The following is a 24,425-nucleotide window of genomic DNA, read 5'->3' as shown; positions in this document are numbered from 1 at the left end:
ATTGCATTTTAGTGTGTGTTTTTCCTTCCTCCATCCCTCTCTCTCCACGACTACCATGAACCCCCCTCCATCGCCTGGTGTCGGCCAACGCAGAAAAGGACCCAAAACTCTTCCGCGATTGCCTCTATCTGCATTTTCGCCGCCCAATTCTGGCACTTCTGAACGTTTCCCGCTTCCTCCAAGCCCCAGCACCGTTCATCCTGAGTCGATTGTTGATGCTCATGTACTTCTGACCGGCACTGACGCCACCCTTGCCGATTGGAAGAAGGAAGCAGGCGAAGCACTTGGTGGTCGGGTTGGCGGACTTGTTGTTGCCCTCCCTGATGGCCAGCCCGATAAATTGGTTGCTGAGTGGGTATTTTTTACTTTTCAACCTAGCCAAACCTAGATGTTGACCGATAATAGATTGAAAGACTCGGGACTCCCAATTGTCTCATTGATGCTCCCATTCTCTCTCGAAAGCGCACAGCATGAACCGTTGCCATCGACCTCGTTCCCCACCTCCCTTTACACTACTTATTCCAAGACTTCTCCTGAAGCGATCGCCAGTCTTAATTGGGCTCTTTCTCAGGGAAAGCCCGTCGACATTGATGTTCTTGCTGCTCTCCCTGAAACTGCGTTCGAAGGCCTGGAAGAATTGCTTTCCAGAGCCGTTGTCGATGTGCCCTCGGTTCCTCCGATTGTCGTTTGTGCGTATATTCTTTGGGCCACTATTTTCACTCACGAATTGGATATTATAGCGAGCTTCCTTCCTCCACCCCATGATCTGACTTTGTCGATTGTCAAGCTGATGAAGCACCCATCGTATCAAGAGTTCCAGGCCCAAGCGGCAGCTCTGTCCCTTTACCCAACTCTTCACGTCAAATTCCTTCCGCCAGTTTGGGATGCGCCAACACCAGCCACGCCAGTAGATGGCGCTACGCCGTCCGAAGGCTCCAAAGCGCAGAACGAGTGGAAACGGCGAATAAAGATGTACCGTATGTGTCAACTTGCTCTCGTCATCCCTCATTACTCACGATCTCTGATAGTTGGTCCCGTTATCGAAGCGTTCGGCTATGAGCGTATCATCTTTGGTTCATCCCCTTCACCAACATCAAAGAGCGCATCTGCTGCCGGTGACTGGTATGAGATCGCGAGGGAAAGTCTAGCTGAGTTGGGTGTAGAACAGGAGGTCATCGACGATGTGTTCGCTAAAACCGCCCGGAAGATATATGGGGCCTCTGCGTAGACAACAACTGTAGCTTATTTATGCATTCTCAGGTTGGCGGAATAAAGACCCTAATTTGGAGCACACGGAAGATGTTGAATCGGCCCAAGGTGAATGCAGAATGAATAACGACCACGGGACAGTGATACACTGCTGCGTGTCGAAAGGCGACATTTGGGCTGATTACATAGTGGTAGGCTACCCACAATCAGAGACGACGACCACGACGACCTCCCTGAGAAGAGGAAAAATATTAGCGTAAGATCAATGGAAAAATCAAGGGAAAAACTAACCTTCCGTCTGGTGCAGTCAGAGGGAATGGGGGTTACGTCCTCAATGCGACCGATGGCCATGCCAGCGCGAGCAAGAGCACGAAGAGCGCTCTGACCACCGGGGCCGGGAGTCTTGGTTCCAGTACCACCGGTCGCACGGATTTTAATGTGGAGGGCGGTGATACCGACTTCCTTGCAACGAGTAGCGACATCTTGGGCAGCCAACATGGCAGCGTAGGGCGAAGACTCGTCACGGTCAGCCTTGACCTTCATACCACCAGTGACACGGGAGATGGTTTCCTTGCCCGACAGATCGGTGACATGGACGAAGGTATCGTTGAATGAGGCAAAGATATGCGCAACACCGAAAACGAGCTCGCCCTCTGCAACCTGGGGACCGAGCGAAACTGCCTCTTCTTTTGGCGCCTTGACTTTTTTGGGAGGCTAGAAAAAGCACGACGAAAAGTGAGCGAGGCAGAACGACATGGGGAGTTGTACGCACCATGGTGGCTTGAGGAAAGAAAAAGTTGATTGGACAATTGCCAGATTGGGACTACCTGCATAGTCACCATCACCAGTATCTGATGGCTAGTCGCTGTCAGTGGTGGCTGGGATTCAGTGGGAATCAAGCTCGGAACCTTGCCTCAAATTGATCCGGGTTGCCACTCACACAACACTAATGCTTGGCTCTCGCCCAAACGAGCAACAAGGAGACTTTGGGCGTCGCAATGCGGAGGATTCATCGTGAGCTGGTCAAGCCATGCATTCGGTGACTCTGCTAAACTGGATGACAGAAGTAGCCGCGAATCGTCTCCCGTCCGAGTAAGCAACTCCCATCAACCTTTGGGCGATCGACGTTTACAACCTTTTACAACTCTCCAGAAACCACCGCGATCATTCACTCCAACTTCCGACGATGACATCGACGTTGCCCAAATCGTTGCTGGGGCGCGAGACGAGACTCCTCCTCCTCAGAACGCACCCATAATCCGCGCAAGCCTTGCTTTTGGCCAGACTGGGGCATTTGGAACGCAAACACCTGTCAACACCTATGCGCCAGTTACATCAAAGAAACAAACCAAACGACTGTTTCTTCCAGGCCAGGAAATCGCTTTGCCACCCAAGACACGCAAGAAACGTGAGCCTCGTTATCCTGGTCAAGCCGGTCGATTCAGGCTGGACACCAATTTCGATCCCACCCCCCGCCAACCGGTTCCGGCACCACCCACTAACCTATCCGGACCTTCAACATCCGGAGTTGTTGAACCATACACTACTAAGTATCGGATGGACCCCATGAAGAAAGTCAGGGAAGTTCTTGGCCATCCTCCACCAACCCAACAATCCAAGGGGAAGAGTAAGGCCGCCCCTCAGCAACACACTAGCGTTGGATCGGACCTTTCTCCGGAAGAGGAAGATGAACTGGATCCAATGCAACAACAGGGTGCTGACGGTGCGTCTTCTCCCGAACACATTGTGCTATCTGAACTGTCTACAGCATCGTCAAGCTCCAAGCGGAACTCAAAGGGAAATCTATTGCGCCTTGTGACATTGTTAATGGACGATGTTCGCGGAGAATCGCGCGTTTTCCTGCTCGCTGAAGTTTGGGTACTTCTTCGAGAAAGCGACAATGTGAAAGAAGATGGATACTGGGCTCATGCTGAAGACATTGTTCGTTGGACAAGGAAAGCATATTTTCCATGGTGACTAACTGCTGGAACAGTGCTCGAAGCTGCAGGCTAGTGCGGGGAGGATTGATGGGCCCGCTAAGGTCTCTGTTCTGCGAGGGAAATATCGACAAGTCATTCTCCGAGTCAACGAGTACAACGAAGACAATTGGATAAGAGGCAACGTTATTGTTGAACACGATAGAACGCTGCAAGTTATTGTTGAAAATGTATCCGCATGCTTACTGGCTCCATCGCGCTGATTTGTTTGCAGGATTCTCCCCCGCCACGAGCGAACCACAAGCGGCGTCGCTCTAGGTCCGTTTCCGAAGATTCTGGCCATCGTGGCAGGCGGCGGCACCAGTCCCCTACCCCTTCTTTACCTGACTCCCGTACGATGAGAGGCATTGATTCAGTTTCTAACGAAGCCAAAGAACAAGAGGAAGAAGAGGCTGTCAACAAGCGCATATCACAGGAAGTCAGCGACATGCTGTCGGGGGAAAGCAACTGGGAGCAGTTTTATCGTTCTCTGGGTCGCAGTCACCTCCCTGGCGTGCTTTCGTGCTACACGATACTACAGTCCTTCGTGGATAAGTTTGGCGGCAGGATGACGCCGTCAGGCGTTCTAATAACGCCTGTAAGTCTTTCCAGCTTCAATGAGCATTTGCTGAATCGTTCGATCAGGCCCGAATTGCTGCGGCTCTCAACATCGAGGATGTTGTCGACGATAGTGCTGACAAATATATGGAACGATGTGAAGCTACGCTTCGCCTTCTAGCGTTTTACGGTCCTGCTGGAACAAGATCGCAAGACGCGGAAGTGGCGAAGATGGTTGACGACGAATCAATTCCGGGGTACGGCCACAAGCCGGAAGTTGTGCTATTGCAGAGACTTCGCCGGCTTGACCAGGAATGGCGCGAGGCACATCCTACAACGTAACATTATTATTATTCAGACAATCGGAAGGAGATTTCACGATCACGTGGGCATATAACGCGACATCTGTCATTTATGTACTGTGTACTTGACAACTTCATTCCCGCTTAGTTATGTGTACAAGAAGCTTTTCTGACTCTGTCAAGTAGTAATCGCCCATAGACTCGTTCCATCTGGTGGTTTGCAATGGTGTACCGCTCTTCGCGAACTCGAACTTGAAGTGTCTGAACAACACACACGCAACCATGATGATTTCGCGCCAAGCAAGGTGTTTGGCAGCACAGTTAGCGGCGCCATACGAGAATGCGAGGAAGGTGTTGTGGTTGAGGATTTCCTTGGAGCCATCTGACCCCGTTTCCGACGAGGCGCGAAGCCAACGCTCAGGGTCGAAAGTATCCGGTGCAGGAAAGTAATGTTTGGGTGACCGTTGGATAACGTATGCCGGGAGGAATATCTGGGTGTGTTCCGGGATAACTTGGCCAGCGATGAATCGCGATTCGCCTATTGGGACTTGGCGGGAACCACCGCTGGGAACAGGAGGGTAGAGCCGGAGAGACTCGTGGAAGCAAGCTGTGAGGAGCTTAAGTTCTCCGTGTTTCTCTGAGTCGAAGAGAGTTTGTGGGTCAGGGTAAACACTATCGACCTCGGCTTGCACCCGCGCATAAATGTCTGGATGACTCAGCATGCACCACATGAAGGCGTTGAGAGCGACACTCAGTGCGTCAGATCCGGCAACGACGGTGAACACGCCATCAACGAGTACTTCTGGTAATGTGGGTTTAACCTTCTCGTGGTCGTCTTCGTCCATCAAATGGTACCACAAGTCACGGGTCTCCTTGGGCCCGCTCCGAATCCTATGACCAGCATTCTGGCCGCCAAAGCGTCGCAGTCGGTCAGTGACTTCGTTTAAGCCCGGTATCATGTTGAAAGTTGGGGCAATCCAGTTGACGTGGGCAAGAATTGAGGTGGCCCTGGTCAAATCAACTCTCTGTAACATAAAAAAGACAAATCCGACACGTACTTGACGCCAAGTCGGATGATACCCCACATCCCTTCCTTGTCGCATCCATCAACTAACATGTTGAAACCGCGTCCAAAGGCCATATCACCCATAAAATCAAACGTGAGGTAGCTTATCCATTCACTGATGTCGAGTTCGGCCTTGGGGGACTTCGCAATTTCATCGAGGCGGTCCAGCAATTGTTGAAGTCGGATAGCAAGAAAGTCTTCATAGCCGCGCAACGACTCGGACGACATGCCACGATTCCAAATGCGGCGTCGATTGTCATGCATCTCACCCCTGAGGTTGATGATGCTTTTTGAGGGCAAAGTCATGTCAGAGAAGGGTTCGTAGTCTATTCAGCAGTTTAGTGGGAGAAGGCAAGTGCCCACAGGCGAAGACTCACATGATCCTTTCTGCAGTCCACCAGTGCCCAAAACACTTCGCACGGCGTCGGCATTGACGATGCTGACCTCGTTGGGGCCCATTCTCACCACGTCTCCGTAGCGATCATGCTGCTCCTTCAGAAATCGAGCCCGGTTACCACTGAGTGCTAGCTTGACGCCCCACCACTTCGATACTTTGGCTAGAGTAGGACCAGGAATATGAGCAAGTGGATGCCACGGAGAGAGCCGATAAGCGATGATAGAGGTTGACAGTGTACCAATGAAAGTTATAGTAATCAAAAGAACGCTGGAGAAGGAAAGGGAACCATAGATGAGGTAGGTCAACACAACAGGTTGCGCAATGAGGAAGAATAATGGCGTATGAGCATTATTCGCCTCATGATGCTTGAAGTAAGCGTGGTTAGCCTGCGGTTGATGAGCAAGTCCCGTTGGAAGCAAGCAAAGACGAACAAAACCCAGCAATACAGCTGGTACCAAAAGTTCTGTTGGTGCCATGATGGGGTTGGTATCCCTGCAGTGGGTTTAAATACTCAGTGCTCGCCTTAGTCGAGCTTTCCAAGAAGCTAGTGGCTTGCGGTGAAAAAACGGCAGAGGTCGATGGCATACTGTTGTCGACCGCTGAAATCGCGACATCGACTCCGCTCTTCAGTCGACTCTAGAAAGGGCCGAACTGAGACGGAAATAATGAGGTATAAGAACCATATACTTACGAGCCGCATTTAAGACGAACAAGGAGTAGAAATCTGAGGCAATATTATTATCGCATATCAGGGAGCGTGAGGACCTACTTAGTCAGTTGGGCTTGAATATTCGGCGTGTGTTGAACTGGTTGAGGCGCTTGAAGAACCTGACCAGTCGGCTTAAGAGCGCAAGTTATCCAAGAACCTTCAAGTTGAACGGTTCTTGGCTGAGATGCCTCGCTTAATAATCGCTTCGTCAGCACACCACAAGGACTCGAGCAGTGAAAAGAGTGTGATGAGAGTCGATGGGCTCAGCTCATTGCCACTAACTGGAAACATTCTCTCATATTAATCCTTAGTTCCGCCTAGTTATGTGTACAAGGAGCTTTTCGGCTTCCGTTACGTAGTAATCACCCAAAGACTCGTCCCACCCAGTCGTTTGCAGCGGTGTGCCGTTCTTCGCAAACTCAAAATTATATCGTCTAAACAACGCACTCGCGACCATGATAAGTTCGCGCCAAGCAAGGTGCTTGGCAGCGCAGTTGGCAGCTCCATAAGAGAATGCGAGGAAGGTGTTGTGGTTGAGGATTTCCTTGGAGGGGTCCCCGTCCGTTTCTGATGAAACGCGAAGCCAACGCTCGGGGTCGAATTCATCTGGCGCAGGGAAATAATGTTTGGGTGACCGATGGATAGCATAAGGGGGGAGGAATATTTGGGTGTGTTCAGGGATGTGTTGACCGGCGATAAACCGTGATTCCCCGATTGGGACTTGGCGAGGACCGCCGCTACCGACAGGCGGGTAAAGCCGGAGCGATTCGTGGAAGCAGGCTGTAAGGAGCTTGAGTTCTCCGTGTTTCTCCGAGTCAAAGACAGTCTGCGGGTCGGAATAAACGCTATCGACCTCTATTTGGACCCTTGCGTAGATATCTGGATGAGTCAGCATACACCATATGAATGCACTGAGGGCAACACTCGATGCGTCGGATCCGGCAACGACAGTAAACACGCCATCGACAAGTACCTCAGGTAAAGTTGGCTTGACCCTCTCATGGCCATCTTCGTCCATCAAGTGATACCACAAGTCACGAATTTCTTTTGGCCCGCTCTTGACCCGACGCCGAGCGTTGTCACTGCCAAAACGTCGGAGTCGTTCAGTGGTCTCGTTCAGACCCGGTATCATGTTGAAAGTCGGTACAATCCAGTGAACATGGGCAAGAATTGAAGTAGCTCTAACCAAATTAACTCTCTGGAACCAGAAAAGGATCGAACACCTACTTGACGCCAAGTCTAATGACACCCCACATCCCGTCTTTGTCGCCTCCATCGAGTAGCATGTTGAAGCCGCCTCCAAAAGCCATGTCACCCATGAAATCAAATGTCAAGTAGCTTATCCATTCATTGATGTCAAGCTCGGCCTGGGGAGTCTTCGCAATTTCATCCAGACGATCCAACAGTTGTCGAAGTCGGATGGCGAGAATGCTCTCATAACCACGTAGTGACTCAGAAGACATGCCGCGATTCCAGATGCGACGCCGATTATCATGCAGTTCGCCCTTCAGGTTGAGAATACTCTTGGACGGCAAAGTCGCATCGGAGAAAGGTTCATAGTCTACATGCCACGATTAGTTGGAGAAGGGGAAATACACCAAGACTTACATGACCCTTTCTGCAGTCCACCGGTGCCCAAGATAGATCGTATGGCATCGGCATTGACGATGCTGACCTCATTGGGTCCAATCCTTATGACGTTTCCGTAGCGATCGTGCTGTTCCTTGAGGAATCGAGCCCGGTTTCCACTAATCGCCAGCTTTACCCCCCACCACTTAGAAACCTTCGCTAGGGTAGGACCAGGAATATGGGCAAGCGGATGCCATGGCGAGAGACGGTAAGCGACGATGGAGATCGAAAGTGTGCCAATGAACGTCGCTGCAGTCAGGAGTACGTTAGCAACGGAAAGGGAGCCAGAGACGAGGCAAGTCAGCGCAAAGGGCTGTGTAATGAGGAAGAGCAGCGTCGTATGAGCATTATCCGGCTCATGCCGCTTGAAATAAGCGTGGTTCACCTATATCTGATAAGCGAGCGTCGAGTTCGAAGCAAGAGACGAACGAAACCAAGCAATCCAGCCGATATCAAAAGTTCTGCTGCTACCATGGTAGGGATTAGGGTGTCAGCGCGGAGCTTAAGTAGTACTCGGTGCTTAGGTCGAATGCACGAGCTTTTGCTTATGTCGACTTGCTGTATCTTCAGTCATCGGCGAGAAGCCAGTGGCCTTGCTCTGTTTGTGCCGAGGCTAGTGGTAAAAGAAGCCAGGGTAATACTATTCAAGTGTAAGACAAGGTTGTGTGGCTTTCTGGCCGCTGAAATGGCGATCGAGAAGAGCGACCGAAGGTTATTGTTATTAAGGACCGGATCGAACCAGTCATTGGCGGAAACGGAAACAAGGAAGGGCGGACATCATCTCTCAGAGCTGGATTTCACGAGTCGTATGGTTTGTAGACTGACGCCACAAATAAAAGAAATGACTTTCAAGTTATCTGCAGCGTATTGAGCCAGACGCATATCGGACTTGGAGGTGGTAAGGACCTGCTTACTACAGTAGCACTAGATATGAATGCACCGCAAATCGAGAAACTTGTTGGTTACTTGGACATTATCTGGTGGCCACAGACGTTGAGGCGCCGTATTAAATAGTTGGCCTGAGAGCGCAAGTAGATTAGTGATCAGAGGTTCATGGCGGTCTCTGCCGTTGCTCGGGATGGTGCAAGCAGCAGCAGAGTCTCTATATCAATGACGGTGGACTTCTTGTTCCAACTTTTGACGACCATTCTTGTGGTATGTACGCGCCAATCGATTTGAGGCTTCCAAAAGCGTGGTTATCTTCATCCAAGCCAAATGGCGCACCTTTCATCCATTCTACTGTCCGATGGAATTCGTTGTTGGTCAAGCCTACTTCGCTTATGTAACATCAAATATAATCATCTTGTCAACATCGAATATTTTCCACTGGGATCATTCGGAAGGCTACCAACGAGCATAAAAGTTTGATGATAAAACATACCGAACACGACCTTACTTGCTTCTGACTGGGTCAAAGACTCAAACAAGCAAGGATAATCTTTCATGCTTGCATAATGCGTCTCGAAATCTAGCACTACTCCCATCCATTGACACCGCTCGAATTTTGTGCACCTTGTTTGCACCTAGGTATCAGCTGCGCCAAGAGCCGCGCAAAAACTTGAACTGGCGAGCTTATTTAGTAATCCCAGTTCTAGCAAAAAATGGAGTGCAGATCTGATGAAAATTGAATTTTTTTTGGTATTAGAGCGACGGAAATGTTTGAACGTGACGATTTCATTAGCCGCCTAATTCTGTCTATGTTGTTGTAGTACTAATCCCGCCTAGTTATGTGTACAAGGAGCTTTTCGGCTTCCGTTACGTAGTAATCACCCAACGACTCGTCCCATCGAGTCGTTTGCAGCGGTGTACCACTCTTCGCAAACTCGAAATTATATCGTCTGAACAACGCACTGGCAACCATGATAATTTCGCGCCAAGCAAGGTGCTTAGCAGCGCAGTTGGCAGCTCCATAAGAGAATGCGAGGAAGGTGTTATGGTTGAGGATTTCCTTTGAGTTATCTGCATCTGTTTCCGATGAAGCACGGAGCCAACGCTCAGGGTCGAAGGTGTCTGGGGCAGGGAAGTAATGCTTGGGTGACCGTTGAATGGCATATGGGGGAAGGAATATCTGAGTGTGTTCAGGGATGTATTGACCAGCGACAATTCTCGATTCGCCGATTGGGACTTGGCGGGGTCCACCGCTGGCAACAGGCGGGAAAAGCCGGAGGGACTCGTGGAAGCAGGCCGTAAGGAGCTTAAGTTCTCCGTGTTTCTCTGAGTCGAAGAGAGTTTGCGGGTCAGGATAAACGCTGTCGACCTCGGCTTGCACCCGTGCATAGATGTCTGGATGAGTCAGCATGCACCACATAAAGGCATTGAGGGCGCCGCTTGATGTGTCCGATCCCGCCACGATTGCAAACACCCCGTCGACAAGCACTTCTGGCAGCGTGGGTTTCACCTTTTCGTGGCTGTCTTCGTCCATCAGATGATACCACAAGTCACGAGTTTCTTTTGGCCCGCTCTTGATCCTACGACCAGCATTCTCACTGCCAAAGCGTCGAAGTCGGTCCGTAATTTCGTTGAGACCTGGTATCATGTTGAAAGTGGGAACGATCCAGTTAACATGGGCGAGAATTGAGGTGGCTCTAAAGATAATGAGTCGGCAGCAGGAGCCAGGATAGCAAGCATGCGCGTACTTGACACCAAGCTTGATAACACCCCACATTCCGTCCTTATCGCCGCCATCGAGGAGCATATTAAAGCCACCCCCAAATGCCATATCGCCCATAAAGTCGAACGTCAAGTAGCTTATCCATTCGCTGATGTCAAGCTCGGCCTTGGGGGTCTTGGCAATTTCATCGAGACGGTCCAGCAGTTGTTCAAGTCGGATAGCAAGAATGCCTTCATAACCGCGAAGCGATTCAGACGACATACCGCGATTCCATATACGGCGTCGATTATCATGCATGTCCCCTTTAAGGTTGACGATACTTTTCGAAGGCAGAGTTGCATCAGAAAATGGCTCATAGTCTACTAATATTAGGAACGAGGCGTGAAAGGACAAACATTACTCACATGACCCCTTCTGAAGCCCGCCGGTGCCCAGAATAGACCGCACAGCGTCCGCATGGACGATGCTGACCTCGTTGGGTCCCATTCTGATGACATCTCCGTAGCGATCATGCTGTTCCTTCATGAATCGAGCACGATTTCCGCTGATCGCCAGCTTGACCCCCCACCATTTGGATACTTTGGCCAGCATAGGACCAGGAATATGGGCAAGTGGATGCCATGGAGAGAGTCGATAGGCGACTATGGAGGTCGAAAGTGTTCCGATGAACGTTGCTGTAGCCAGGAGGATATTAGAAACAGAAAGCGAGCCAGAGACGAGGTAAGTCAACCCCAACGGTTGTGCGATAAGGAAGAAGAGCGGTGTATGGGCATTTGTTGGTTCATAACGCTTGAAATAAACATGGTTGGCCTATAGCTACTGTCAATGTGCTGAAATTTTGAAGCAAGTGGAAGACGAACGAGACCCAGTAATACAGCTGGTACCAAAAGTTCTGTTGGTGCCATGATGGATGCAATTGTTGTGCCTGCACTTGGTTTAAGTATCAGAGGTTTGCCGTGGTCGACAACGAGTTTCTGTTTTGCGTGAGATTGCTATGGCTCCAACACTCGGGCAGAAGCTAGTCGTGTTCGGTGGCCTTTCCATATCTGGGCCGAGGTTAAGGGCGAAAGAGCGGCAAGGGCGATCATATTTCGGGAAAAGACAGCGTAATAAGGCGAGAGAAGCACCGCCAGCCCGAGAGACTGCCCGAAAGTAGTACCGTGACCGTGTGGCTATGGATCTCTATCAGTCGACGCCGCTGCCTGACGAGCACTTTGCGGATGGACCATTGTCTAGGTGGCCGGGAACGGAAGCTAAACGGAAACAAGGAATCATCGCTTGTAATGTCTGGGCCAGATTTTGAGCACGGTCAAATTTGCCTCGACTCCGAAGTGCAAGGGTATGATTATCTGCACCGACGATAAGGTCAGAGCTTGAGCTTGAAAGAAGGTACTTCAAGGCAAGTGAGGCTCAAACCACTCTCAAACTTGAAACCACCGCCTTTTGGCTGATTGGATGAGTTTACTTGCAGTTTCACGTGGACCTCCATCGTTGCTCTGGTTGTTATGTTGAAATATTGGCCTGTTTTGAATTCATTTGCTAGACCATCAAGCGTGAATGTGTTCGTTGGTGGTCAAGCTTTGGTCAAGCTTCAGGTTCGATAAAGTGATGCATGATGTCATCTTGATCCGATCATCATTGATCGGATTACATCCTTTCGACCTGCCGAGCAACTTCAAAACGTCGTCGCAGCCCTCTGCTTCCACTAGCCGTTCCGGGGGCGAGGAATACGAAATGAGAAGCACTGCTGGGTCTTCTAAGCCGCACGACTATACGGAGGGAGCCTCAGCAATAGACATCGACACGGTCATTACGAACAACCGCCGTTCGCGACACGACTCGCAGTTCAGCTCGCTCTATGACCAGGATGGAGAAGGGTCCATGTTCAGGTGCGAGGAGGTGCTGTTTCCTTCAAGCCTTGTTCTTATGTCAATACTCAGTGGACCAGGGCATGTAGCCAATCCAAGCAGGTCTGAACGTGTTAACTTACCTTGCATATGGATATCCAAATGATGCGCTCTCTCTCAGTGTATCTCGGATGTCAAACTTGGACCCTGCGCGGCGTAGTACTGGAAGCTTTCGACGTAAGAGCTTTGACTCGGTTCGTGGGCGACCCAGTCGTAGGAATAGCACCGATACCCAGCTATCAAGGCAAAGTACAGATGTTGAAGAGTATCCTGAGAGTGAACAAGACTCGCCATTGCGACCACAAAGGGAAGACACGTCATCTCCTTCTCGCTCCGGTGTTTTCGATAACATTGCGAGTTTATTCTCCCGCCCGGCCCACAACGAACCGACCACCAGCCGTCGTCGCCATTCCTTGTCACACAGATCCTCCGGGTCCATAAGCAGATACTCCAGAAGAAGCAGGCACTCTCGCGCTGGTTCAGAACTCGACGATGACGATGTGGGTAGTGAAGAACGCTGGGGTTATTCCGAAGGAGAGGACATTTCAGACGACGATTCACGCTCTGTCGACACTGGTCTATCAATACCAGCCAGTATGCAATATGACTCTGGTCCACCTTCGCCCAACACTGGTCAAGGCCTACCACTGTTAGCATCTGATCAGATTTTTGCTGGCGAAACGCGAATAGACATGGACATGTCATTCACGCTGCTTGATCAGCCTCCTCCTGGCCTCCCCAGCCGACAAACGCTATATATCCCAGACGAAGACAACACTATTCGTTTCGTTGGTTATGAAATTATTCGATGGCGGCATTGGGCCTGGCGATTTGGCTGCATTGTTACCATCGGAGCGCTCGGTTTGTTGGGACACTGGTTCCCGCGGCTATGGCTGGGTTGGGTAGCTAGGGAAAGGGCATTCAAAGAAGCACACAATGGCTTTGTAGTGGTCGAGGTTGGTCTCAAATATTCGAAAGTTTCTCGAATTAAAATTTCCTTTTCCAGTCAGCACACCGAGACATAACATTATTTCGCATTCAGGCTTTGAAGTATCCATACCCAATTTCAAGCGTCTTCCGGCCTACAATAGACTCTTCTGACACGGAACAACTGGACCATCTAACAATTGTTGACTATCGTTATAACCGCTTTGCACTGGATCCCAGGACCGGACTTTTTAGCATTATCCGGTGCGCGTTTTCGTGTAAGCTAACCATCGAATAACCTGCAATCATAGTGATTGGCGCGATCCCTCTTCCAATGCTCCTACACGGGGCATCGAAAGCTCTGTCCGCCAACAACGATTAACACTATTCGGCAAGAATGAGGTTGATATAGAGGGAAAATCGACTATCGCTTTGCTTATTGACGAGGTACTTGACCAGCACGGCTCCAGGCTCCGCCTCAAAACGTTGTTAGGTCATACATCCTTTCTACGTTTTCCAAATCGCAAGCATATTGCTCTGGTCTTTGGACAATTACTTTTACTATGCTTTTTGCATCTTCCTGATTTCGGTGATCTCGATAACAACCACATTAGTCGAAACAAAAAAGGTACTCGCGTTAAGGGAAACAGTCAGAGATGCTTACCACACTCTGTAGACAATTTCTCGTATGAGAGAAATGTCCCGTTTTTCTTGCGACGTGGAAGTTTTCCTCGATGGGCAATGTATGTCGTCAAATATTTACCTGCTTTTGGTGGCTTATAATCGTAGGGGCGACCCGAGACTCTTCTCAACTCGTGCCTGGGGATGTAGTCAACATTTCAGGCTCTCAACTCTCCCTTATACCAGCGGACATGTTCCTCCTCTCCGGAGACGCGATTGTCAATGAAAGCATGCTGACTGGAGAGAGTGTACCCGTAAGTAAGGTACCTGCTAAGGAGGAGGATCTTGCTCGATGGCGGGACGGCAAAAGTGAGGGCCCAAAATGCTTTCTATATGCTGGTACACGTGTTGTTCGGATTCGAGGAACCTTTTCGTCTGACAATAGTTTAACCCAACCCGCGCTCGCATTGGTAGCCAGAACAGGTGGGTACCAAAGAATCTGTGGGTGCTCCTGTCTAACCATGTTGATGAAGGCTTCAATACGACAAAGGGAGCCTTGATACGGTCGATGCTGTATCCGAAGCCAATCGGGTTCAAGTTCTACCGAGACTCTGTCAGATTTATTGGGGTGTTGGCAGGAATTGCGGGCCTTGGTTTTTGCTTTAGCGCTGTGCAATTCGTACGAATCGGGGTGGGTTTTTTTTTTTTTGTTATTGATGTTTTCTTGTTATCTCATCTTATCTGTGCAGATCCAATGGCAAACGATCATTATCCGTGCCCTCGATCTAATCACAGTTGTCGTTCCACCAGCACTACCGGCCACACTCTCGATTGGTACCAGTTTTGCGATTGGGCGTTTGCGGAAGAACGGAGTATTTTGCATTTCCCCAAGTCGCGTCAACGTAGGCGGGAAGGTCAATGTTTGCTGCTTCGACAAGACGGGTACATTGACCGAGGATGGTCTCGATATTCTCGGCGTGCGTTCGCTGGATCGCCATGAACCGCGATTTGGGGAGCTGTTGGAGGATATCCACGACTTGCCCTTGGGCACTAATAAAGCCACATTTCTTCATGCTTTAGCAACTTGCCACTCTCTGAAGATGGTTGACGGCCAAGTTATCGGTGACCCTTTGGATGTCAAGATGTTCGAGTTTACCCGATGGACGTTGGAAGAAGGGAGAATCTCCGGAACAGGCGCCATCAAAGCAAAATCTGGGACCATCATCGAGCAAACAGCGCTGGTCCAGACTGTCGTTAGGCCGCCAGGAAGCGCTCAGTTCAAGTTGGAGGATGCGTTGAAAGGCGCTGCCAAGGTGACCAGCAACCTTTTGCGTGCTCCAAATGCTGAATATGTGTAGCATGCACACTTTCTGGAACTCGGCGTCATAAGAACCTTTGACTTTATCTCCGCTTTGCGCCGAATGAGTGTAGTGGTGAAGCGGCTGAAGAGTTCAAGTATGGAGATCTATGTGAAAGGTGCTCCTGAGGTCATGACAGAGATCTGTGATCCCGAGAGTCGTGAGTTCCTTCAAGTGTTTACCACTGTGACTCTGTTGACCACGTGTAGTCCCTCAAGACTATGATGACATCTTATCATACTACACCAAACGCGGATACAGAGTCATCGCAATTGCAGGGGAAAAGTATCGAGGGCTTATCCTGGCTCAAAGCCCAACGAATGAAACGAGAACAAGCCGAATCAGGTCTACGCTTCTTGGGGCTTGTTATCTTCGAGAACAAGCTCAAGCCTGGAACTGCCCTTGCTATTGCGGCTCTGCGTTCAGCTCATCTTGCGTGCAGAATGATCACTGGCGATAACCCCCTCACTGCTGTAAGTGTTGCAAGGGAGTGCGGGTTGATCAATCCCGCTGCTCATGTTTTTGCGCCAGTATTCATTCAAGGTCAGTCCAGTGTACTTGATGAAAACTTGAGTCTCCCTGATAATATAATAGGCAACGAGACCACACCAGCATCGATAGTAGAGTGGTCTTCGATGGACGAGCCTACCTGGAAATTGGATGAGTATACTCTCAAGCCGTTAACCGCTCCATTGCATACCATTGAGGACGACGAACTCGACTATTCGCTAGTCATCAGCGGAGACATCTTTCGATGGTTCATCAGCTATGCGCCGTTGGAGACGTTACAAAGGATGCTTGTCAAAACTCAGATATTCGCGCGAATGTCACCAGACGAGAAAAACGAGGTGGTGGAACGGTTGCAAGCCCTGGGTTACACTGTGCTTATGTGTGGGGATGGTGCCAACGACTGTGCTGCTCTCAAGGCTGCTGATGTCGGAATATCACTCTCGGAGGCTGAGGCGAGTGTTGCTGCCCCGTTCACCTCCAATACGCCAGATATTGGTTGTGTTCTTGAGCTGATAAGAGAGGGTCGAGCTGCGTTGGTAACGAGCTTTAGCTGCTTCAAATATATGCAGGTATCCGTTTTTCCGTCTGGGCAATGCTCATTCCGATGCAGGGCGCTCTACTCGATGATTCAGTTTACGACCGTCACGCTCTTATACTCGTTTGCATCATCTTTGGGTGATTTCCAGGCAAGTTCTCCCGAGTCCCGATCTCCAGCGTACCAACTGAGGGTGTTGATGGTAGTTTCTTTATATCGACTTGTTCGTTATCATCCCGGTTGCGGTGACCAGTGAGTTTATGGGAAATTTTGCCACCAACAATTTATTTATAGCATTATTCTCAGTGGGCCGAACACTCCCGTACCCAAAAATCCATCCAAAACGGCCCACTGCGAGTCTCGTTTCGAAGAAGGTGCTTGCGAGTTTGATTGGACAAATCGCGATCACGAGTGGGATCCAAATATGGGGTTATTTTTGGGTGAGGGGACAGTCCTGGTGAGTCGACGCGTGCGGTTGTCGTCGAGAAAGGTTTTGATATTCTGTTCGGCAGGTATACCCCGCCACCAGAGCCTGATCCGACATCAGAAAGTCACCAGCTTGAGTCGACCAATTTCGAGAACACGACGCTGTTTTTGTTGTCTTGCTTCCAGTATGTGCTTGTGGCGGCTGTCTTCAGTATCGGACCGCCTTATCGCAAGTCAATGTGGACGAATGGTGGGTGGCAAGCAGTTGGCTGTTGTTAGGTGCTGATCATGACGGGTGTTGTCTTAGGCTGGCTGATGGGTTCGCTCGGCGCATTGACTGCGCTCAACACGCTCGTCTTGCTGGCTCCTCCTGTTGGCATTGCGGATCTGCTTTCATTGATGCCCCTTCCTTTCCAAGCCCGAAGTGTTTTACTTTATGCGTCAGTGGCAAATGCGGTGTTGAGCTTGGTGTTTGAGAATTATCTGGCCGGGATGTTGGCAGCAACTGCTGGGAGGATTGGGAAGATTTCACGGCACTGGGGACATGGACGGAGTGGTTACAAGTCTTTGTTGTTACAGGATGGGCCTCGACCGGCCGGCTGATTGGCAGCAGAAATAAGAGCGGGTGCATCATATTTGCCTTAGTGACCGAAGTCACGGTCGCTTTGCTCTCTCCCTCCACCAGATTGTTCTTTTTTCTCATCTTGCCCTGTGGGCCCCTTCCTATCTTTTAAACCTCCCCGTTCAAGTTCAGGAACTCGCCAAATCCCGAGAATACCGCAGGCGGCTCGTTTTGCCCGACAAGCCTCCACGCCATGTTTGGTCTCCGCACACTCGCCCTCTTATTTCTGCTCCAAACTGCTGTAAATGCAGCCCCGCTCGTCGTCGAAAGACAAGACAATAATGGAATTACAACCCTCATGACCCAGTCCACTACTACTACGTGCGCAAATCTATCCTGTTGCCACCGAGTGAGCTAATCTTGGAAACCTAGGCCTTCCGGCCCAATGACCCAGACGTGTGTTATCACGCTGACCCCGATTACGGACAAGGACGGGAAACCCGCTGTTCAACAAGTGAAAACATGTACAACCACCAAGGGCGTCCCTTCTAACAACGGCTCGTCAAATACCCCTCCCCAGTCCGGGGGGTCGTCCAGCTCGAATGATGACAAGAACAAGAATGGCTCCAACGATGGCAGCAATTCTTCGAGTAACCCGTCTACTACATCTGGATCTGGAGGGGGAGGTGATGGTGGCGGTGGTAACAGCGCTTCCTCTTCTGCTGCCCCCAGTTCCTCTCCTTCGGCCAGTTCAGCGCCGGGAGCCGGTGGTGAAGGAGGGGGAGCTGCAGCGGTCTCTGCCAACGTGCGCCACTACAACCTTTTTTTTTACAATTTTATTGACTTGCTTTATCTAGCCCGTTTCAACTATCGATAGACCGCCTCAAACGGGTCCGGTTGCTGGAGCCCCTGCAACGACTAGTGCGCCTGCTCAAGCTGGCCCTGCTCAGACTAGCTCCGCACCATCCACTTCCGCCACTTCACCACCCCAAGCGGCAGCGGCAGAACAAGCATCGTCGTCACCGTCAGCCTTCTCTGTTCCAGGCCAGAAGATCCAAGTGTTGCCAATTGGTTTGGGAGTGTTTGCCGGAATTTCAGTCATCGCTTTGATCGTCGTTGGTCTCGTCACATACGAACGCACGAAATACCGCAAGGCGTTCAGGGCACGCAAGCTGGCAGAGGCCGGAGCGGGTATGGGCTACGGTGGCATGGCGTAAGCAGTCCCTGTTTTTGCAGCGGTTTCTAGCGAACTAACCTAAACCACCAGGCAACGCTAAATCGGAGGCTCTGTTTATCTCCATAGCTAGTGATATTTCAAGTTGACTTCTTGATCCATTATTATACCTGCATGGTTGCCCTGGCTGAGGTTTTGTACTAATAGTTGCGCAGGGACAAGTCGTGGTGACCCTATATGGATATTCTATCGTACATACTTTCTTTTTTTTCTTCCTTTTTTCGATTCTTTACGACTGGATGGTGGGCAAATCTGCGAATAAATTCGCCGTAGAGCTATCTCGAGTGCCAAAGTGTGACACCCGGCGTGACATTCCAACTCGTCTAGACGCCGCGTCGCCCAAAAAATGTCGCTGCAAACGCTGAATCCCAAAGCCGAGAGCATTCGTCGGGCAGCTGCACTGCAGGTAAAATAACACCTTACATTCATGCTTTCCATCCTCATCGTTGCAGGTCAACACGAATGGCGCGATGGGTCTGGCCAAGGTCGTCAATACCAACCTCGGTGCGCGTTAATTCAACGAGAGAAAAAAGAACTCAAACAGCTTTATAGGTCCGCGAGGGTCATACAAAATGCTAGTTGATGGGTCGGGCCAGATAAAGATAACGAAGGACGGGAAAGTGCTGCTCTCCGAAATGCAGATCCAAAACCCAACGGCGGCGATGATCGCGAAGACGGCGGTGGCGCAGGATGACCAGGTCGGCGATGGGACGACGAGTGTGGTGCTTCTCGTTGGGGAGCTGCTCAAGCAGGCAGATCGGTATACCTCGGAGGGAGTCCATCCAACTGTAATCGCGGAGGGCTTTGATCTGGCCAAAAAAGAGGCGTTGGCGGTGAGTTTGCTCTTCGCGGCCCTTACAGTGAAACTGGTCTTATCCCTCTTTTTTTTTAGTTCCTTGAAACTTTCAAGCAGGGCATCAAGCTTGACCGTGCTACCCTCATCAATGTCGCCAATACCTCGCTGGCGACAAAACTTAACGCGCCGCTCGCGAAACAACTTGCGGCAGACGTGGTCGACGCCGTCACCACCATCCGGCCCCCGCCACCACCGAAAGGTGCGACTTGTCTTTAGTTATACTCTGAGTTGACTTGTTTGCAGATGCTGCTGACCAGTGGCGGGATCCGATAGACTTGCACATGGTGGAGATCATGAAAATGCAACATCGGACAGCATCGGAGACACAGCTCATCCAAGGCCTTGTTCTAGATCACGGCGCGAGGCATCCCGACATGCCCAAACGACTGGAAAACGCGTTTATCCTCACTCTCAACGTCAGTCTCGAATACGAGAAGACGTGCGTCTGTTTGTTCTTGTTAACAAGGCTATTGACACACGGGCAGCGAGGTTAATTCTGGGTTCTTCTATTCCTCCGCAGAGCAGCGGGAAAAGCTGGTTGAAGCGGAGCGCCGCGTCGTCGACCAGAAGGTCAAGAAGATAGTCGAGTTGAAGAACCTTGTCTGCGATCAAGCGGTCGAGAGTAAGGAGAAGCGTAAAACCTTCGTGGTCGTCAACCAGAAGGGTATTGACCCGCTCAGTCTCGACATCCTCGCCAAAAATGGGATATTCGCCGTCCGCCGCGCCAAGCGACGCAACATGGAACGGTTGGTGCTCTTTTTTTTCCAGCTATTGTTCTGGCTAACAGTTTTTCCAGTCTGCAACTCATCGCTGGCGGCATCGCACAAAACTCTGTTGACGATCTGACGCCCTCCATCCTGGGCTGGGCGGGCCTCGTATACGAACACACCCTCGGCGAGGAAAAATATACCTTCATTGAAAAAGTCAAGCAGCCCAAATCGGTCACGCTGCTCATCAAGGGCCCGAATGCCCACACAACGACCCAGATTCAAGAAGCGCTGCGTGACGGGCTGCGGGCAGTAAAGAACGCGCTTGAAGACGAGTCGCTTGTGCCTGGCGCGGGCGCATTCGAAATTGCCTGTGCTGCCCATCTTGTAGAGAAGGTGAAGAAGAAGGCAAAGGGGCGGGTCCAGATGGGTGTACAAGCATTCGCGGACGCGTTACTGATAATACCGAAAACGCTCGCCCAAAACGCTAACCACGATGTTCAAAGCGCCATCGTCGCCCTCCAGGTGCGTAAAGTCACTTTTTTTTTGAATTGTAACAAATCACTCAACTGCTCAAAGGACGAGCACTCGGACGGCAACATCGTTGGCATTGATCTTGCCACGGGTGAGCCCTTTGACCCCACAGTCGAGGGTATATGGGACAATTACCGTGTAAAGCGGCAGATGCTCCATTCATGGTAAGTGGCTGTTGTGCTCTTTGTTGGTTTACCCTGGGCTTATTTTTTTTCCGACCAGTTCGGTCATCGCCGTCAACCTCTTGTCGACTGACGAGATTTTACGAGCAGGGCGAAGTTCACTCAAGGCGGACGGGCCAGGGCCACAATAGAAATATTATGTTAATTCGTAGCCTTTTTCTTTCATTTCATTAATAATGCGCCAAGAAAACACACAGATTACAGTGAAAATACAGAGGTAATAAAAAAAGTGGTATTCTACAAATACATAATCGTTAACAGTCCGAGTCGGAACTTATCGTTAGAGGCGACTCTTCCCTTTGAGGCAAACGTGACAACTAGGAAATTTGGCATCAGACAGTTGTGGATGAAAAACTAAAAGAGACGCACGCTTTTGGTCTTCAGGTCACCAACCAACAACGGCGACGAGACCCGATGAAGGCGAGGTAGTGGTGAGGCGTCACTATCGGTCAAGAAGGGAGAGCATGGCGGGGTTTGGTGTGTGGCGCCGGGAATCGTGGCTGGAGAAATACTTTCCGTCGAAGAGATGGAGATTGGGGAGAGAATTCGACGAATTGGGCTGGCTGGAGCCCTTGCGAATGGATCTGCAGTAGGCTGCTGTGTTGTGGTCGGCCTCTCATCAATATCAGATAAATCGCTCAGAGGAGAAGGGCTCTTTTTCTCCTCCAACGCCCAGCGCCGCCGTGCAAACGAGAACGGACTCGGCTTGAGCATACTATTCACCGTCTTGATTGACACATGAACAATTTCCTCGTCTTCTGGAGTATCAGGAGGATGCTCATCTTCTGACGAAGAGGCGGTCGAAAGAAGCGGACTTGCCCACGCGTGCAACGCATAGGCGAGTGGATTTGGCCGGGAAAATAGCGACCCGCCACGGAAACCGGAGTTCGGCCGGGGGACAACTTTTTGTAACAATGTCGGGGCTTCGTCGTCAGCGCGAGCGACTTTCCGTTTGGCAGTCTCCTCGGTGTCATCGAGTTCAGCACTTGATCGCTTACGTCCACTCAGCCCCGCCGGTTCGGTGTCTTCCGCTTCTGCCTGATCCTTTCGTTCCAACCATTGTCGAACTTTTTCACGCTCCTCTGCTCGTTGTGCCCGCGAAAGTGTTGGCTGGGGAGCGGGGACGACCGGTTTTGCCCGAGGTTTGGGAGGCGATTTCTGAACTTTGGGTGGTGGTGGAGGAAGCTCGTCATTGCTACTGCTATCATCGCTGTCGTCGTCACTGCTCACTGTACTTGGTGAACGTGCTCTTTGTTGACTCGATGCAGCTTTAGGCGCCGAAAGGCTCTGGCGACCGCTAGTGTCTTTCTGGGGTGTCTCAACGCGAGAGTTGGGTTCAGTCTTGCGGCGTTTGGCAGGTCGATTGTCCTCCTTGTCGTTCTTGCGCTTGGATGACGATGCGGCAGCCGCCTCAGCCAACTTCTTGTCAAGAACGGATAAAGCCTTCTTGTTGGCTTTACGAGAAGAAGACTCCGCTGGCGTTGCATCCTCACGAGGCGTTGGAAGAGTATACGTCGGTCCGTCAGGAGACACCCGACATGGCCAGGGTTCTCCATAGATCTCCAAATGACGCAAACACCTAGAAAAATAGCATTTTTAGTACGCGCCAAAGATACCAGCTGTCGGCAATACCTTGGACATTGCTGCTTCTTCTTCTTCCCGCTTGTCTCGAGACCCCAAACAACTTGGGAATCGACGGAGATGACAGGAAGGATGTTCGAGCAAGTTGAACAAATGGGCAAGAATTTGCCATCTGGACCTCTGGGCGGCTGGGGCTTTGCGGAGGGTTCCTTGGATGGCTCGGCAACGGCAGGTAAAGAGGGACGGCCACGAAGTATCCGTGGCGGTTCGGTTTCTTCCTTCTTGATATTGACCATCTCCTTTTCTTTTCCCTTCTTTGACACTGTTGGCACAGGGGTAGACGCAGAGGTCTTCAACTTGTTAGCATCCGCTTTCGTGGGAGAAGATTTGGCAGAAGTTGAGCGTGTGATGCGCTTGGTGGGGGTGTCCGTGTTTTCCGAGGGAGGAGGAGTGATCAATTGTTTCGCAGCGTCATCTTGAACCTTCTGGGTGCGGGTTGAGATAATAGAACGATATGCGGTTGAAGTGGATGACTGAATTGGGTCTTCGACTGACGGGAGGTCGGAGGAAGAGCGTGCAGTCAAGGCAGGGGATAGTACGGTGAGAGGGGACATGGCGGGACTGGGGGGAGTGGGTAGGGAAGATGGGCCAGCGACTGCACTCGATTGTGCTCGTGAGGGAGGGAGCGATGTCAGGTCGGAAACAATATCGACCTCCGCCACAAGAGCGATTTCGCCGTCAACAACGGTAACATGGTTGTTGGTATCGTCATCTGATTCGTCCGCCACCGGCATCGTTGCATAAACACCTCGCCTAGTCCTTCGCTCATTGAGATCCAGACGTGGCTTCGCGACACCTCCATCTGACTCGGCGCCCGATTCTGAGGAGCTGTCCGCCTCAGAATCAGAGCTCAATGGAGGGTCTTCGTCAGTGTGGTCAGGCGCATAACCACCTCTGCCCAGTCGCTCGCAGCTTTCGCATAAGCAATGCCGATTCTTCTTGCCGACTAGCGGGTCGCATGAGTGACAAGCGAAAAGAAGAGCCAGAACAACTGACAGTAGCCATCACCGTAGTGAGCTGTAATTTCTTCGCCAACAGCGATTGGTCTGAGCACCCGAAAGGTGATATATTTGCCCTCACGGAAAAGTTCACAGTTGTTGTTACAGTCGTGCTGTTGGAATGCCGAATCAGTTGACAGATGGAAAGAGACCGACGGATGCGTACGTTGACAAATCTAGCGGGCCCCAAGAAAAGATGGTTTTTCTTCATCTGTTTGGAGTGAATCACACTGAAATCCCGCCGAATGTCCGAGTTCCTCAGGTCGGTCCGCTTGAGGTCACGGTCTTCTTCGTCGGAAAGATTCGCCATGGACCCTTTCAGTTCCGTGATAACACTACCAGGAAGAAGATTGCGCGTGGCAAGAATGCAGAGTTCGGATTTGCCGGTCTTATGGGAGTAGCGCGATGTGTGTGCGATTTCAATGCAACCGGAGGGATGGTAGAGCTCGAAATAGCGAGTCGCATGGCTAATGGGCGGTTGAGCATCGACGAAAACAGTCAAAAACAGGTCACGCACGTCGCAAACGCGTTAATCTGCCTTTGGTCTGCCTGCCTGAGGTAGTAGCGGATAGAAGGGAGACTGAGGAGGAGGGTGTGAGAGGTGAACAGAAAGAGGGCACAGGTCAGGGCCACATACACGAGAAGTTGGTCGACCGACTGGCGTATGGTAAGTGATATAGGACCTTTGGTGGCCACCAGCTGCGAGTTTAAGTGAATTGAGCGCGTCAGAAAGAGGAGTGTTGAACATACGCGTCGAACAATCCTCAAAATGTCGTCTGCATTTGTCTTTGGAAGTCTTCGGGACCCATCCATTTTGTGAACGAGCAGGGGAACGGTCCCAGTCCCGAGCTTTTCCACCAACAAATGGCTGAGAAAATCATCATCCCTTGAAAGGTCCCTAGCGTTCGTCATAAGTTTTGTTGGCCTCCAGAATACGTTTCCCGGAACGTAGGAGAGCGGCGGCATTGTG

General features: G+C 50.9%; 10 protein-coding genes across 10 annotated transcripts; 5 read left to right on the top strand and 5 right to left on the bottom strand.

Moving 5' to 3' along the window:
• Positions 1-55: 55 nt before the first annotated feature.
• Positions 56-1,228, top strand: MIND_00072700 (uncharacterized protein; the record flags this gene model as incomplete). The annotated part of the gene is made up of 4 exons (XM_037357687.1): positions 56-351; positions 406-689; positions 741-977; positions 1,029-1,228. 4 exons carry the CDS (start codon positions 56-58, stop codon positions 1,226-1,228), a joined length of 1,017 nt encoding a protein of 338 aa, XP_037225597.1.
• Positions 1,229-1,415: 187 nt separating this feature from the next.
• Positions 1,416-1,984, bottom strand: MIND_00072600 (uncharacterized protein; the record flags this gene model as incomplete). Its single annotated transcript, XM_037357686.1, has 3 exons — positions 1,416-1,442; positions 1,501-1,923; positions 1,982-1,984. The coding sequence occupies 3 exons, from the start codon at positions 1,982-1,984 to the stop codon at positions 1,416-1,418; spliced, it is 453 nt and encodes a 150-aa protein (XP_037225596.1).
• Positions 1,985-2,146: 162 nt separating this feature from the next.
• MIND_00072500 (uncharacterized protein) lies at positions 2,147-4,085 on the top strand (the record flags this gene model as incomplete). Its single annotated transcript, XM_037357685.1, has 7 exons — positions 2,147-2,223; positions 2,274-2,301; positions 2,362-2,932; positions 2,978-3,150; positions 3,203-3,376; positions 3,421-3,783; positions 3,831-4,085. The coding sequence occupies exons 1-7, from the start codon at positions 2,159-2,161 to the stop codon at positions 4,083-4,085; spliced, it is 1,629 nt and encodes a 542-aa protein (XP_037225595.1). The 5' UTR covers positions 2,147-2,158.
• Positions 4,086-4,179: 94 nt separating this feature from the next.
• MIND_00072400 (uncharacterized protein) lies at positions 4,180-5,984 on the bottom strand (the record flags this gene model as incomplete). The annotated part of the gene is made up of 4 exons (XM_037357684.1): positions 4,180-5,053; positions 5,104-5,437; positions 5,489-5,894; positions 5,940-5,984. The coding sequence occupies 4 exons, from the start codon at positions 5,982-5,984 to the stop codon at positions 4,180-4,182; spliced, it is 1,659 nt and encodes a 552-aa protein (XP_037225594.1).
• A 540-nt stretch (positions 5,985-6,524) lies between these two features.
• MIND_00072300 (uncharacterized protein) lies at positions 6,525-8,320 on the bottom strand (the record flags this gene model as incomplete). The annotated part of the gene is made up of 4 exons (XM_037357683.1): positions 6,525-7,398; positions 7,445-7,778; positions 7,826-8,231; positions 8,276-8,320. 4 exons carry the CDS (start codon positions 8,318-8,320, stop codon positions 6,525-6,527), a joined length of 1,659 nt encoding a protein of 552 aa, XP_037225593.1.
• Positions 8,321-9,557: 1,237 nt separating this feature from the next.
• On the bottom strand, positions 9,558-11,362 carry MIND_00072200 (uncharacterized protein; the record flags this gene model as incomplete). Its single annotated transcript, XM_037357682.1, has 4 exons — positions 9,558-10,431; positions 10,483-10,816; positions 10,862-11,267; positions 11,318-11,362. The coding sequence occupies 4 exons, from the start codon at positions 11,360-11,362 to the stop codon at positions 9,558-9,560; spliced, it is 1,659 nt and encodes a 552-aa protein (XP_037225592.1).
• Positions 11,363-12,065: 703 nt separating this feature from the next.
• MIND_00072100 (Cation-transporting ATPase) lies at positions 12,066-17,344 on the top strand (the record flags this gene model as incomplete). The annotated part of the gene is made up of 16 exons (XM_037357681.1): positions 12,066-12,346; positions 12,398-12,427; positions 12,486-13,320; positions 13,371-13,555; positions 13,603-13,738; positions 13,785-13,919; positions 13,968-14,034; positions 14,081-14,395; positions 14,446-14,603; positions 14,662-15,225; positions 15,271-15,444; positions 15,480-15,813; positions 15,865-16,567; positions 16,622-16,789; positions 16,828-16,991; positions 17,049-17,344. 16 exons carry the CDS (start codon positions 12,066-12,068, stop codon positions 17,342-17,344), a joined length of 4,545 nt encoding a protein of 1,514 aa, XP_037225591.1.
• A 212-nt stretch (positions 17,345-17,556) lies between these two features.
• On the top strand, positions 17,557-18,580 carry MIND_00072000 (uncharacterized protein; the record flags this gene model as incomplete). The annotated part of the gene is made up of 4 exons (XM_037357680.1): positions 17,557-17,684; positions 17,736-18,108; positions 18,161-18,516; positions 18,571-18,580. 4 exons carry the CDS (start codon positions 17,557-17,559, stop codon positions 18,578-18,580), a joined length of 867 nt encoding a protein of 288 aa, XP_037225590.1.
• A 196-nt stretch (positions 18,581-18,776) lies between these two features.
• Positions 18,777-20,947, top strand: MIND_00071900 (uncharacterized protein; the record flags this gene model as incomplete). The annotated part of the gene is made up of 10 exons (XM_037357679.1): positions 18,777-18,829; positions 18,865-18,943; positions 18,990-19,041; positions 19,090-19,370; positions 19,430-19,592; positions 19,637-19,832; positions 19,879-20,139; positions 20,190-20,625; positions 20,680-20,798; positions 20,857-20,947. The coding sequence occupies 10 exons, from the start codon at positions 18,777-18,779 to the stop codon at positions 20,945-20,947; spliced, it is 1,731 nt and encodes a 576-aa protein (XP_037225589.1).
• Positions 20,948-21,070: 123 nt separating this feature from the next.
• MIND_00071800 (SET domain-containing protein) lies at positions 21,071-24,421 on the bottom strand (the record flags this gene model as incomplete). The annotated part of the gene is made up of 7 exons (XM_037357678.1): positions 21,071-21,133; positions 21,186-22,395; positions 22,449-23,403; positions 23,454-23,568; positions 23,622-23,922; positions 23,973-24,154; positions 24,206-24,421. 7 exons carry the CDS (start codon positions 24,419-24,421, stop codon positions 21,071-21,073), a joined length of 3,042 nt encoding a protein of 1,013 aa, XP_037225588.1.
• Positions 24,422-24,425: the final 4 nt, after the last annotated feature.

Source organism: Mycena indigotica (assembly GCF_014461135.1).
Source record: "Mycena indigotica strain 171206Taipei chromosome Unknown Mind.scaff0001, whole genome shotgun sequence".
NCBI lineage: Eukaryota > Fungi > Basidiomycota > Agaricomycetes > Agaricales > Mycenaceae > Mycena > Mycena indigotica.
This window is presented reverse-complemented; position numbering and strand designations above follow the sequence as displayed.